General features: G+C 42.6%; 1 protein-coding gene across 7 annotated transcripts in view; it reads right to left on the bottom strand.

The window, feature by feature from the left end:
- TPD52 (tumor protein D52) overlaps positions 1-13,333 on the bottom strand; it is a 98,055-nt gene that overhangs the window by 59,576 nt on the left and 25,146 nt on the right. For 2 of the 7 annotated variants that reach the window (XM_072329156.1, XM_072329153.1), the window contains exons 4-8: positions 12,528-12,629; positions 11,514-11,540; positions 7,381-7,422; positions 6,170-6,218; positions 3,725-5,134 (exon numbers count right to left, since the gene is read on the bottom strand). In XM_072329156.1, coding sequence (XP_072185257.1) covers positions 5,018-5,134; positions 6,170-6,218; positions 7,381-7,422; positions 11,514-11,540; positions 12,528-12,629 — 337 coding nt within the window. In that variant the 3' untranslated portion in view covers positions 3,725-5,017. Of the gene's footprint in view, positions 1-3,723; positions 5,135-6,169; positions 6,219-7,380; positions 7,423-11,513; positions 11,541-12,527; positions 12,630-13,333 lie in introns of those variants that run through there. The other 5 variants (XM_072329158.1, XM_072329155.1, XM_072329154.1 and 2 more) reach the window with 4 other exon arrangements.

The raw sequence follows: 13,333 nt of genomic DNA, 5'->3' as shown, positions 1-13,333 counted from the left end.
TAGCGGGTGGCAATACTGCCCACAGCAGGGCATCAGAACTAGATGATTTTTCAAGTCCATTCCAACTCGAGCCATTCTGTGATTCTACATCCACACATCTCACTTGCTGCAAGAGGTTGATGCCTACTTCCCTTTCTTCAAGCTACACACAGGGGTTCACAGACCTGTTTATTATCAACATATACATTCATCAGGAAATGGAATCAAAATCCTCCTTGCACTTGTCATACACAGATCCCTTCCAACGTAAGCCATTCTATGAGTCTATGAGATCAGAAATACGACTGCAAACCATCGCTTGTGCATTCATGTGAGCAGCAATGCAGTCAGGAGCACTGCAGAGGATTTAATAATTGAAGTTCAGACTGTTTGCCAATAGATTCAACCCACGGTCCAAACTGGATCACCACAAAGACAGGGAAGATCTCTTCGGTTTCCCTAAAATGAGAGACTTCTCCATTGAATTCCATGAAAACACAATGGTAAGAAGCCAGCATATCATTCCTGCTAATAAAGGGTTTTGAAAATTAACTACCATAGAAAAACTGAAACAAAAGCAAGATTTGTGTTATTTAATAAAGCTACTGAAGGAAAACAGTCCAAAGAGAAAGCATAAAAAAAAAGGACCCATGATTCAAAGCAGAAATAAAAGCAGTGATTCAGGGAAAAAAAATGTATGATTAATGACTGTAAAGCCACAAAGGACAGCTCTAAAAGCAATCGAGGAGAAAACTGGAAACTTCCCTGCTAGAAAACAAGAGGATATTAACAAAAAGATTCATACAATTTCCTTTCTTTGCAAAGAATTTCTATGGCCAGACTCTGTACAGAAGGCTTGTGAACCATCTCACACTGTGATGATCTGAAATCTTCGGGGGAAGCATTTTAGCTGCAGGGAATGCAATATATTCTAGCATTAATCATTTAAAAGCTACAGCCCAGCACAAGGAATAACAGAAAGCTCTATCTGGGATCACAACGGAGCAGATGCCAAACATTTATAGCTTTAAAGTCTTCTTTGCTCTTCTGCACATAATGTTCTGCAGACAAAGGGATTTGGCCATGAAGGGAACAGCAGCATTTCTGAAGGCACAAACAAACAACAGCAGAGAAATTCCAGCAGTAACATAACCATAAAGCTCTCTCCAAACCTGAAGCATGATGCAAACTGCAACCTCAGTGACAGCCGAAAAAACAAATCATCCAGCTTTAGAATCAACATAAACAGTGTCTACAGCCATGTCTTGAAAGGAAATCTTGGGGGAAAATAAGAGGGGATAAGAAAATACCTTTTTTTTTTTCATTAAAATAAGGTGATGTATCGACAATAGAACCATGGAGTGCTTTGGGTTGGCAGGGATCTTTAATGTAAGGAGAGCACAGAGGAGCACAACACCACAAAATGTAGAATCATAGAATCATAGAATTACTCAGGTTGGAAAAGACCTTGAAGATCATCAAGTCCAACTGCAGCCTAACCAGTAGCCTATCTCTTAAAAAAACAACCACAAAACAATACTACAACAACAAACCTCTGCTAAAACATATCCCTGAGTACCACATCCAAACGGCTCTTAAACACATCCAGGGATGGCAATTCAACCACCTCCTTGGGGAGCCCATTCCAGTACCTAACCACCCTTTCTGTAAAGAAGTTCTTTCTAATATCCAACCTAAACTTGCCCTGGCGCAACTTGAGGCCAGAAGTCAATCTCAGAACTGAAAAAGGCAAACAGCTCCTTTGCCTGAATAGGATAAAGGAAATTGACTGCCAGGCTTCCATTCTTATCTTTATTAAATCTTTATTAACATTCAAAAACTCACGTATTCGGGGTTTTAATTGTCCTGAGGTATTTCCCATCACAACCTTAAAATTAAACGCATCCCCAAAGAACCGCCGAAAAGCAAAACAAACATTTTCAGTCTTTCCAACCCGAAGAGGAACATCCATACATTTCCCCCAGCACAAAGCAGAAATGTGCTTTCAGTTTAGAAAGCAAAATAAACAAATCACTTCAGCCAAAAAGGCTGGAAGTAAAACTGAAATGAAATGCTTCAGCATCCCTTGTGAGAAGCAGTGACTAAGTGTTCTGGCAAAGCATCATTTACATTTCACTGAAGATATTAGGATTTTTGGCAACTAATTTCCCTGCAAGCAGTGACATCTCCGGACATGTAACTCCAAAGAAGACCTGTAAGAGCTGAGCCAATTCACTGATGTAGGGACCAATGCAGAAACACTGTTCGTACAACAAATGTAATTTGGTTTTTCCTTTTGAATTCACAGACTGCCCCTGTATGCCTTGTAACACACATATCTTAGCAAATCTAATACCAGGTGACTTCTGACTCAGCTACACATCAATCTGCCCCTTATTAACGTTATATAAACTATGCTCTGCTGTGTCGGAGTCTGGATTTTATGTTATATATGGATTTTATGCTATATAAATGTTAGTCATGTGTCTCTGTATCTCTTTTCTTCTGTGACTTAAGCACCTCATCTCTACACCAGAGCAACCTCTAGCCCAGGGTGAGCTTTGTCCATGGATTCATGGATCCCCAAAAGGGAACCATACCTGCTGATCGCAGATGGAAAGCCAGATCAAGAGAACCATTCCACACTGATAATTACACTATAAATTATACAGATTACCACCCCAGAGGTGGATGTTGGTGGTAGGGCAGAGCTGAACTTTCCCACCAACACTCCATTACATCACGTAGTTTCAACCCCCCTGCAATGTGCAGGGCTGCTAATCATCAGACCACCGGGCTGCCCAGAGCCACATCCAGTCTGGCCTTGAGTGCCTCCAGGGATGGGGCACCCACAGGCTCCTTGGGCAGCCCGTTGCAGTGCCTCACCACTCGCAATACACAGACGGGCAGCCCGCAGGCAGCCCCACAGCTCCGCGTAGCGCGGCTCCCCCCTGCCGGCCGCACGGGCGCCAGTCAGGGCAGCGGCGGGGAAGGAGATGTAGCAGAACTGCGCTTCTTAGCGATCAAAAGTCATAACCGATGAATGGAAATCTCCACAAACTGGGGCGAGCCGACGGATTACACTGCGGAGTAAACAGGAACACGAGGCCGCCACGGCGCACTACGGGTGAAGGGGACCGACCGGGCACTACGCGGCGAAGGAGGGCGCCAGCGCGGCACAGAGGGCAGCAGAACCCGGCCCACCATCGGGAGCTCCGCCCCGCCCTCACCTGTCGGGGTCCCGTCGCCGCGATGCCGCCAACTCTTCCCGGCTGCTTCCGCGGCTGCTGCCGGAGCATCGCGGCGGCCGGCGGCTCCTCAGGCGGGAGGCCGCTGCACCGCCGCCTCGCTGCCGTCAGCAGCCGCCATTGGGCGCCCGCCCGCGCGGCGGCCCGGCTCCAGCCCGGCGCCGCCATGTTGTCCCGCGTGGTGGGCGGGCACGAACCTTGACCCCGTAGGGCGCATGCGCGCAGGCTCCGGCTGACGCGGGCCGTCCGCCATCTTAGCAGGGAGGGAGAGATGGGGCTGCAGGGCACGGCCGGCCGCGGCGCTCGCTCCCGCGGGGCGGTCCGCACGGCCTCTGGGACGGCAGCCCCGGCGGCTTGCTCCTCCCCACGGCCGTGGCATCGCGGGTCTGGCCGAAGAGGGATCCGGCGGCACCTGCCGGACGTGGCGCTTCGAGCTCGGCCGATGGGAGGAGCGGCCCTGTGACCCACAGCCACCAGACAACACCGCACAGACGCTACGTTACACACATAATGGTTTTATTGAACTTCGGACATGTAATTGAGCATATATACACTGCAACCGACATGCTCATAAAGGTGGGGAACCTTTATTTCTTCTATACATCTGCAGTAGTTTGAAGGAGCACAGATTGCACACACAAGTGTTTCAAAGCTGGTTTCCAGTTGTAAGAACGGTGATAGAAACGTTTTGCCAGAAATAATGATCTCACCCACAACTTGTGTCAGAAACACAAACCAGAATCTGCAGAGAAGGATGGCATAAAGCAACAAGCAGGAGAGCAGCCCTCGGAGGAGAGATGTGCTGCAGCATGACACTGGGCACTGCTTTTAGGTGTTCACATTGATGCTACAGGGCCTTCACAGCCACAAACAGATGGGGCAGATTTTATCAATGGCCAGGCTACAAGGAAAACAACATGAGCAATCGGAAGCAAGTTGATGCCTAAGAGAAAAACCACTTTCACGCCCAGGCTTATCCTCACGTTGCTGTTGGTGTAAATGTGACACTATTGTGTGAATGAAGATGACTCACAACTGATCAGAAGTTCCAAACAGTACGTTTTCCCCCCATTATCTCATACAAAATGCAGTGTTGAAAGCATCATCATAACTGAACTAAACCAGCAGTAATAGGCATCTCGCTCACAGAACCTTCCTACTTGAATAACCCACAGACAAGTCCCAAGTTCCAGATGTTAATGCATTACCCCCACTCACATCTCTTGAAAGCTTTTAACTCAATACATTCCCACACAGCTGTAAGCCTGATACAAATAACGTGTTTAAAGCCTGAAGGCCCTTCTTGAAGCTGTGAGTGTCCCTTCTAAGTCTGGTGTCCCATGCAGACAACACTTAACTGAAATAATGCCAAGGGAGCGCGGTAGCAAGGTTCAGTTTGGCAGCAGTGGTAGATTCAAAATGATTTAAGTTGAACAGTAGCTACAGATTCAAAAAGAATTATGTATCCACATGTATATACAGTATAATTAACTTCTCCAAAGAGTTTTTCATCGCTGTATTTTAAAGGTTGCCTTCAAATAAGGGATAAGTCCTTTAAATGCTTGAAAGGCATAAAAATTCCCTTCCCCACGCAAAACCCCAAATAAGCAACATATTTTAGTTTCAAAAATAATCTGAACCCACAACAAGCTTGGTATCAATTCATCTGCTAAGACAACTACGTGCTAAATAAAAGCACATCTGGTAGAAGGAGCACAAGGGATGTTACAAGTGTGCTTGGTTCCTGCTTGCAGCATCCGGCAGTGGGTAGCAGGACAGAGGCAGGAATCTCAGTGGGTCTCCTCCTGTGTCTCTTCTGCAATCGTTTCTGTGGCACTGGCATTGGCAGCTGAGTTCAGAACTTCTCCAAAGTCCCCGCTGGCAGGTTTGCTTCCTCCAACCTTAGACTAAACCATAAGAAGGAGCCTCAGTATAAAACTGCAGTTGTTTGGCTTGCAGGTAAGATGCACCTCTGCACAAAGCAGCTTAACGACCCTCTTCAGCTCAGCTCCTCCAGGAGCTACATCTGAAGGTTATTTGGACAAGATCTTAAGAATCTTAAGCATGCTTCAAGATACAAAAAGCACGAAGCAGCCCTAATTCCAGGGAACCTGAAGGATGACATGCCCTCAGTTAGAAACAGATCCAGGCATGCAGTCTTTCAGGCTGTTTTATGTTTGGAAAAGATTCAGAGATGAAAACAGCTGCTCTGTAAGGATCTGGAATGATTTACAGTTGAGGCTGAGAACACATCTTGAGTTCCACAGTGAAACCTGGCAGCTATGATACTTTTACAAGGCAACATGTTTACCTTTGTATTTCTCTCTGCAGTATGTACTGTGTGCTGTGGTGTGAGCACTAGCAACACTCAGCTTGCTAGACAGCATTAGATCCACATGCTCTTTTTTGCATGCTTCTCACCTAACCCAGTGCACCCAAAAAAGTCAAACCCGAATCCAATTACATGTACTAGCAATTTTTAAAGGCCGAGTTTGCTTTTTTTGCTTTGTTTGCTTCATTTGGAGAAGCTACTTATAGTTATTTCCGGCATTTAAAGTTTTTCTAAGTCAATTCATTTTTACAAACACTGTCTGCAAAATTTAGGCACGAAGACCTTGCACATTTTATGACATTCTATGTCAGAAACAAGGCAAGCATCCCAAGCTGTGCTATATATTTTCAATATATAATAGTAGCTATGTTATACTAGCTGTCTGTGGAGGTTAGATACAGGTTAAACCACCTGATTAAGGCATTTTCCACTTCTGTTTTCAAGTCATTAGGCAGAGAAATGATTTCCCCTGTACTTAACAAGACATCACCTAAGAGCCCCCGACAATTTACCAGGAACTTTAAAATTCAAGCAAAAAAGAAAGTTACCCAGAGCTCACAAAGGTCTTTTCTCCACATTCACAGCTCTACAATCACCAAGTCACGCTTACCTTCAAGGTTTCAACTTTTTCCTCAAAAGATTTGAAAGTAGGAGAATTTCTAGGGGACAAAAAGGAACCACAGAATTAAAACCATATCTAGTCAGCGTGTAAATATCAGAGAACAAGCAAACAGTGTCAACATGCATTTTGTTTGGGGCTTTTTCCTTGTTTTTAAGGACAGCCTGAAATAGCTTATATCTGGATCTCGACTTATACCACAAAACTAAAATGCAACAACAGTCAAGCTGCAGCTCATTCATACCTTCTGCAATTAGCAACTGCCAGTCTCAATGCTAGCTTCTTTTATGACAAGATGGAAGGGAAAATAGCAGGTTTGTGGCTTATGGGTTAGAACACTTGGCCGTCCTGAATAAAACTTGGCTGAGTTGGGTTCTTTTGGGGGTTTGTTTTGTTTTCCTTGTCATAGGAAAATAACTTCAATCTAACAGGCTGCGTGTTTAAGTAACAGGACAGCTCACAGCAGCATTTTCTGCTAAGGTAAGTTTATGGAGACTCCCCTTTGCCCTTTAATTGCTAGAGACAGCTGTGATTATAAATGCACGATTAGAGCAGGACAGCTCACAGTGTTCAATATTGAGGTTCAGTGTATTGTTATTTCTAGGATCAAAAGAGTGTCTTAATACTCCAATTAGCTGCCACTGCCGCCTGCCAATTTGTACAATAGCTCGTACAGCTTCCTGCCTCGTGCAGAGTGGAAAATTAAGTTAAAAAGTGAAAAAAGCTTTCAAAAAGCAGCTTCCCTTTACCCCCTTTGCTTGGTGGTTGTGTATGCCAGCCATGCCGACCTGCACTCTTTCATTTGGGGAAAGTACACGCATTAAAGAAACATTCTCTATGGAGATGAAGGAACAGCACGAAGCAACAAGAAGCACTGCAGGTGAGCTACAGACTTTTTGAGGAAGCACGTTATTTTCCACTCGCTTTCACAGACAGTTCTAACACCAAGCAACTGCCTTTTAAAATTCCAAAACATTGCAGGTCTAACAAGAAGGTAAAAGTTGTTACAGCTCTCTAAAGAGCAGGAAAGCACTCTCAGTCACATTCCATGTGTGAAATACCATCACTGTTAAGCAGAAATAAAATGTCACCCTATACATCAGTATATCAAATCCATTCGTTTTTTATCTGTTAGTTAAATTCCGTTTTGATTCCACACTTGACAACAAATACACCCAACAGCTGGATTGTGCATACGTTACCTCATAATAGGCATGCTAATCGAATGTTGTATGGAGCGTATGCTAAATTGCCAGCATTAAGAAAAAAGAAAGCAAGAAGTTAGTTGAAATGACAGAGGAGAGATTGGCTTAGAAAGATGACTTTCTGGACACCACCTTTGGTAAATAGCCATATAAAACCATTTGGGTTTGCTTTTTAAAATCACTTAGCCATGCACACACGAGTACAACAGAGCAAAAGCTGCAACTCCTTCCTTTCCACAAGTATTCAGGTGCCATGCTTGTTAGTAACTACATATTCTTTCTTTTCTTTTGTGAGCTGCAGTCCGTCTACCTGTTAAAGTCTTCCAAGCAACGAGACATGCTGCATTCGCAGTTCTGATGATATCAAGTAGAAAGCAAACACTCGAGGGTTATCAGTCAAGTCCTCCTACTCCAAGGATTAGCCCACTTTGTTTTCCCACTTCGATACAACACGTTTCACGCTCATCAATATAAAATCAACTATCAGGAGAGAGCAGCTCCATCCATCTACATTCAAGATCAGGTTCTGGGTGGGGACAAGGAGAAAGTCCTAGTTCCGATGCTGATCTGAAACTCATGAAGATTTGTGTAACCTGCCAGTGTTGCCATACTGACAACGTGTACCTATTCCTATAAAATGGCTGGAGTTATACTAAGAAGCTCCCGGATAACTTCAAAGACCAACAGTTTAATGCACTGAAAAATATGTATTTACTCTTCACACAAATTAACCTTACACAATAGATGTTTGTCAAATACCACAACAGCAAGCTAGAAAAAAACTGTTTTTCATAACAATTCGGGATGTTGAATCTTGGCTGGGCTTTATAGCATCTTTCAAAGGAATCTGTCTCCAGCAATTGCCAGGGTGTGATGTGGCAACAAAAAACCTAACATGATGCACCTTCAAAAGTCATATTAGTATCCCAGCACAATGGGAAATACATTCACAGGAGCCAAAGGGCTCCATGTTCAGTACACAGGAAGAGATACTGGGAATCAGCATCACAGAGACCAGAAGATGCTGTCCTGCCACATCAGCAACACGCAGCCACGTTTTATCCCCTTACCCTAGACCCTTTTCCTGCTGTTTTTCACCTTCACTGATGCTATGGCTTCAGCCAAGTTGTTTTTAGAGCACACGAAGATGACAATCCCCACAGGCACCATCTACATTCTTTGCTCTTTGACACAGATTACTAGAAATTCTGGTTTTGCTGCTCTTGCAAGTTTCAGCGTAGAACTGGGTTGATATTACCCAAATCTTCATGCAGTCTCGCTGAGCCGCTTCCACTTAGCCTACAAGAAATGCCTCGCTAGTTGCAAAGTTAAAGACTAAAGAGGGTGAAAATTACCTTTGTTTCTCCACACTGACAATCTGCAAACCTGCTTGCACAGAAAAGCAGCAAGCTGTGGTATATTGCGTGTCTTTTAACAGCTGCCTAGAGAACTTCAGTTCAGTCCCACAGAGATCGCTTAGTAGAAGAATTATTCAGGTCCCAAACAGTTAACCTGTTATGCAGTATACAAAACATCCTGAACATGTGTAAAGTGTCACTGCAGTAAATGGTTTCAGCACAGAATTATTTGGTTTGCAAGAGAACTGGATTAGGTAAGTGAAGTTTATCTTTAACATCAAATCGCTTATTCAACTATTGCAAAGAAGCAAAGTAAAACATTAAAAAGCTTGACAAAGACAAGTCATTTCTTCTTTTCACAAGTGACAGAATGCCACAAAGCACTCAGCTAGTCCAAGAAGCAGGGCGGTTTGAAGACCAGAAGCCCTTTTTACAACACCCATCATCTATATCACCCTATAGAAACAGAAAAAGGTGTAGTAAGTTGCTCTCTAATTTTCCATATATATTGTATTGCATGGAAAGATTTCTCTTATTTTAGAAATGATTATTTTTTACAGTCCCTACGCTGTTTCACACTTTGAAAAGGCACAGGGAGGTATGTCACCATCCCTCCCTAGAAAACAAAAGCACTGCTTATTTCCTTGGTCAATAGTTAGGTTTCCAATGGATGTGCTGATAAATTATGACATTTAGAAGTCCACGATCATAAACTGTTTCCAGTGCAAGCAAAGGAAATTATTCTAAAGCCTGCAAACAGGGTAAAAATAAGTATTTCTGTTCCATAGTATGGATGTAGCAGAGTCATGATTGCTTGGGAAGTTTGCTCAGACCTGCTATCTTGGTACTACTATTTTGCATATAATGCTCATGTTGCCTTTACAAGGATGGCTAGTTAAAATAAAGATACTCATATCAAGAACAAAGATATTAAGAAAAACCTAAGGAGGTTCAGTGTTTTCAGTCCAACAGAAAGCAGAAGACAGACAAGGAAAGCAACAGTGACCTGAATTCACACTACCAGCCCCTCTATTTCCATACTTTTCAAGTTTACCACAGCTCCATTAGCGAGCCCCTTTACTTCCTTTTACAACTCTTTCCAAAATCAGTTGGTAAGAATGAGGAGATGTGTGGAACATGGTTGGACTGGATAATCCTGTGGGTCTTTTCCAACCTTGGTGATTCTATGAATACATAGAAGTAGTCCAGCAGGGAAGGAATCACATTAGTACAGCAGAGCAGTCACTAAGCTAAAACAGCGCAAGAAACAAAGTCACAATGAAAGAAAAGCATTTAAGAAGACACACCTGAATGTTCAGTACTTATCCAAGTCTCAGGCCTATCACTTCTCAGTTTCAGAACAATACATCTAAAAGCTTCTCAAGTTCAGAGTTGTGCCACCTCTGTAGTAGGCACTGCTTCAGTAGTCACATTACAATGGGACCTGAATTCACTGTTTGAATCCCAGTTGAATTTGGTCCTTATGAAAGCAAAACATCTTAAAGTGTTTTTAATCCTTTGTTTAAGCTTAATTAAGACCTAAAGCAGCACTATTTTTATTTACTTAAAATCCACCTGCTCCCGAATTTATAATCACACTTTGAATTTCCATTGCTGTGATTTCTCCCAAGAAATGCAAGAAAAGTGTTACTTCATTGGCCCCATCGCAGTCCCTCTCAGTGGCACAGTTTCTGATAGTAGCTACACTGGCAGCGAGTACTCTAACTTGAGCAGGTGGTTGCATAGTGAGGTATTAAATTCTTCAGGCCAGAAGAGAGCTCTGAGTCTGTGCTTGTCCTCATCAAATGAGTAGACCAACACAAGTACAGGAACACCACAGCCTTAAGGAAGAATGCTGAACTCTGACAAGTGAGCAGCTAAGCCCTGCATCTGAGAGACAGACAACTCCCGGTCTCCCTCCGTCTTACTGATGACAAAGATGAGATTTAAGGTGGGCTGCTATTCTTATATGCTTGAATACATTCAACTCCCCAGGCACTGCAAACAGGGCTGGAACTCCTCACTAATATTGTAGGAGCCAGATACCTACATCTCTTAATACTGTCTGTGGCTATTTAATGAGAGACTCAAAAAGATGAAGTCAGACCCAGAGGTGCACAAAAGACAGAACACAAGGTAAGAAGTTGCTACACAGTCAGGTCAGCTACTGAAAACTTCACACTATTTGCTTACAGTAAGCAGACAGAACACAGTGAAGGCAAGGTAATTAAAATACCCTGTGTCTGGAGCTGTTACAGTAATCAGCTCAAAGATAAAGACTGTTTCATCAGACAAACTGTGAACAATGAATTCATGAACTATTTTAGACTTAGACTCCATTGATTTGAATAAAACCACAATACCAAACAATTCTTGTCATACAAGCCAAAAAGGGAAAATTTCTACTGTCAGAGCACAAACACTGTACAGACAAAGGAGGAATTCTGCACGCCATTGACCTCAAGGACATAGTCCATCTCTAAAAAGAATAACAATTCTGACTCGTTTTAACAGATTCCTTTTTCTTTTCTATTTTAATAAGAAATGAGAGACTAATTGATTATTATGTATCGTCACTATTTCATGTTCTAGGACAGTTACGAGGTGAACATGAAGAAATATCTTCCCTGACATCAGATGAATTGCAGTTTTACATTAACACCAGAGAAAAAAAAGAAGTTACCTTTTACAGATAAAACTCATTAAAGCTTTTTATGGAGACAGTCTGACTACATGCTTAGTTTCAGAAAACATTCTTGTGCCCCACCTTACCTAAAGGAATGTGAAAATGCCTGTAGTCTGCACAATGCCAGAGTAAGCATTAAAGAGAGAAAGGAAGTTCTGATAAATCTGAAGCAAAAAAACTGAACTGTGTATCTGCACCTTAAAGTTTCTCACTAAGCTTCAAGAAGCAAGGAGGAGGTTAATGGCAGCACTTTAAAACCAATGGCTGATTTTATTACACTGCTGTCCACCAATGCAGCAATATTCTGTTAGACTGTGATTTTGTTTCTTGCTCAGTAATTGGAAAGTAAGCTTGATCCGCTACTCACAGCAAATTACAAATGGAGGTGAGTAATTATCCGTCCCCGTAGTAGAAATTATATAATCAAAGAATTCTAAGTTAAGTGTATGATTAGTTTGCATCCAGGAAGAATCCCCATGCAGCTCACAGGACATTTAATGCTAAAAATTACCACCAAACTTACCTAATTTGCACGAAAGGGCAGTGTCATTTGACACAGTCAAAATATGCTGCTGGATGCTGACATTTAGGCATTAACAAGTATCAGTAGTCTATTAAAAGGTAATAAAATCAGGCCACTGCTGTAAGGTGGAACAGCTTACTAAGAAGCACCTTAAAAGGAATCCACACACAACCAAGACAATACAAGACAAAAACAAAAACAAAGGCAAAGAAAGACAGATAAAGACATTTGTTGTTTAAAGGTGGTATTCCACAGGCTGAGAAGTGATGATGTTACGTGCACTGGGCACACAGAAGCAGGCAGGAATGCTGCCATCAGCAACCCCATCAGAAGAATCAGAGCAGCAGCGCAGGTAACAGCTTTTGTTGATTCTCTCACATATATGAAATACACACCACATAACACTTCCCCATCAGTGAGGACATGAAAGCAGATTTTGCAGCCTATCAATCAGCACTCCTAAGACACGATAGATTCCTAAGTTCATGACATTAACTATTAGAAGTGCTGGGTATGTTATAATAGCACAACTCTCATGAAGAAGTGCAACTGCTTGTTAAAAGCTAAAGAAACATACTTGACGTCTTCAAACTTCTTGGATATGACTGAACCAACAGAGGAAAATGCAGCAGAAGCCTTCTGACCTGCCTGAGACAGGGTTTCTGATGTTTTCTTGTACCTGCATTCAAAGAAAATTGTTTGTTATTTTACTACGACATACAGGACTTTTCAATGTATGTTAAGTTTGTTTCAAACCCAGAAGTATATTTCCACTTTTAGGTGGAGCAGACAAACCACTTGAGAAGCTATTTTGAGTTCCTGCCGTCCCTCCTGGCTATGGCATCTCTGCAACCTCAGATTTCAAATGAGGTTCACCAACATGCATCTACCATCCCACCCACGTGATTTTCTGCTATTGTAAGGACTGTAAAGGAAAAACCACCACACAAAGAACAACAGATGCTATTTTTGGTGCCAAGTGTCTACAGTTTGCACTGAATGGTTCTGTAAAACAAAAATACCTTCACCAGAACAGAGGTTGTAGTAAGATATACTTTGGAATACAAGGTAAAGGTTTTGTTTTGCTGGAATATTGTGACATTGTACCCTTCCTGCATGACCCACGTTTACAACATTTTCTCAGGTCAGAAAAGAAGAATATTCTGCTGGACTTGGGACACACAGATATCTCAGCAGTCTAATCTCAGTTCTGTTAGTCAAATATATTAGAACTGCCCATATTACAGGCGACAATTTTTCATCTGATGCAGCTAGTAGGGTTGGCTATGGTCTCCTTGGAAAAAACCTATGATGATTTCTGCAGGTTCAAGTTAGTACAGCTTAACACTGTTTTATCTACACTCAGCTTGTTTCACAAGAGTC

The sequence above is a fragment of the Excalfactoria chinensis genome, chromosome 2 (assembly GCF_039878825.1).
Source record: "Excalfactoria chinensis isolate bCotChi1 chromosome 2, bCotChi1.hap2, whole genome shotgun sequence".
Lineage (NCBI taxonomy): Eukaryota > Metazoa > Chordata > Aves > Galliformes > Phasianidae > Excalfactoria > Excalfactoria chinensis.
Note: the sequence above shows the minus strand (reverse complement) of the source record. Positions and strands in the feature narration are given on the sequence as shown.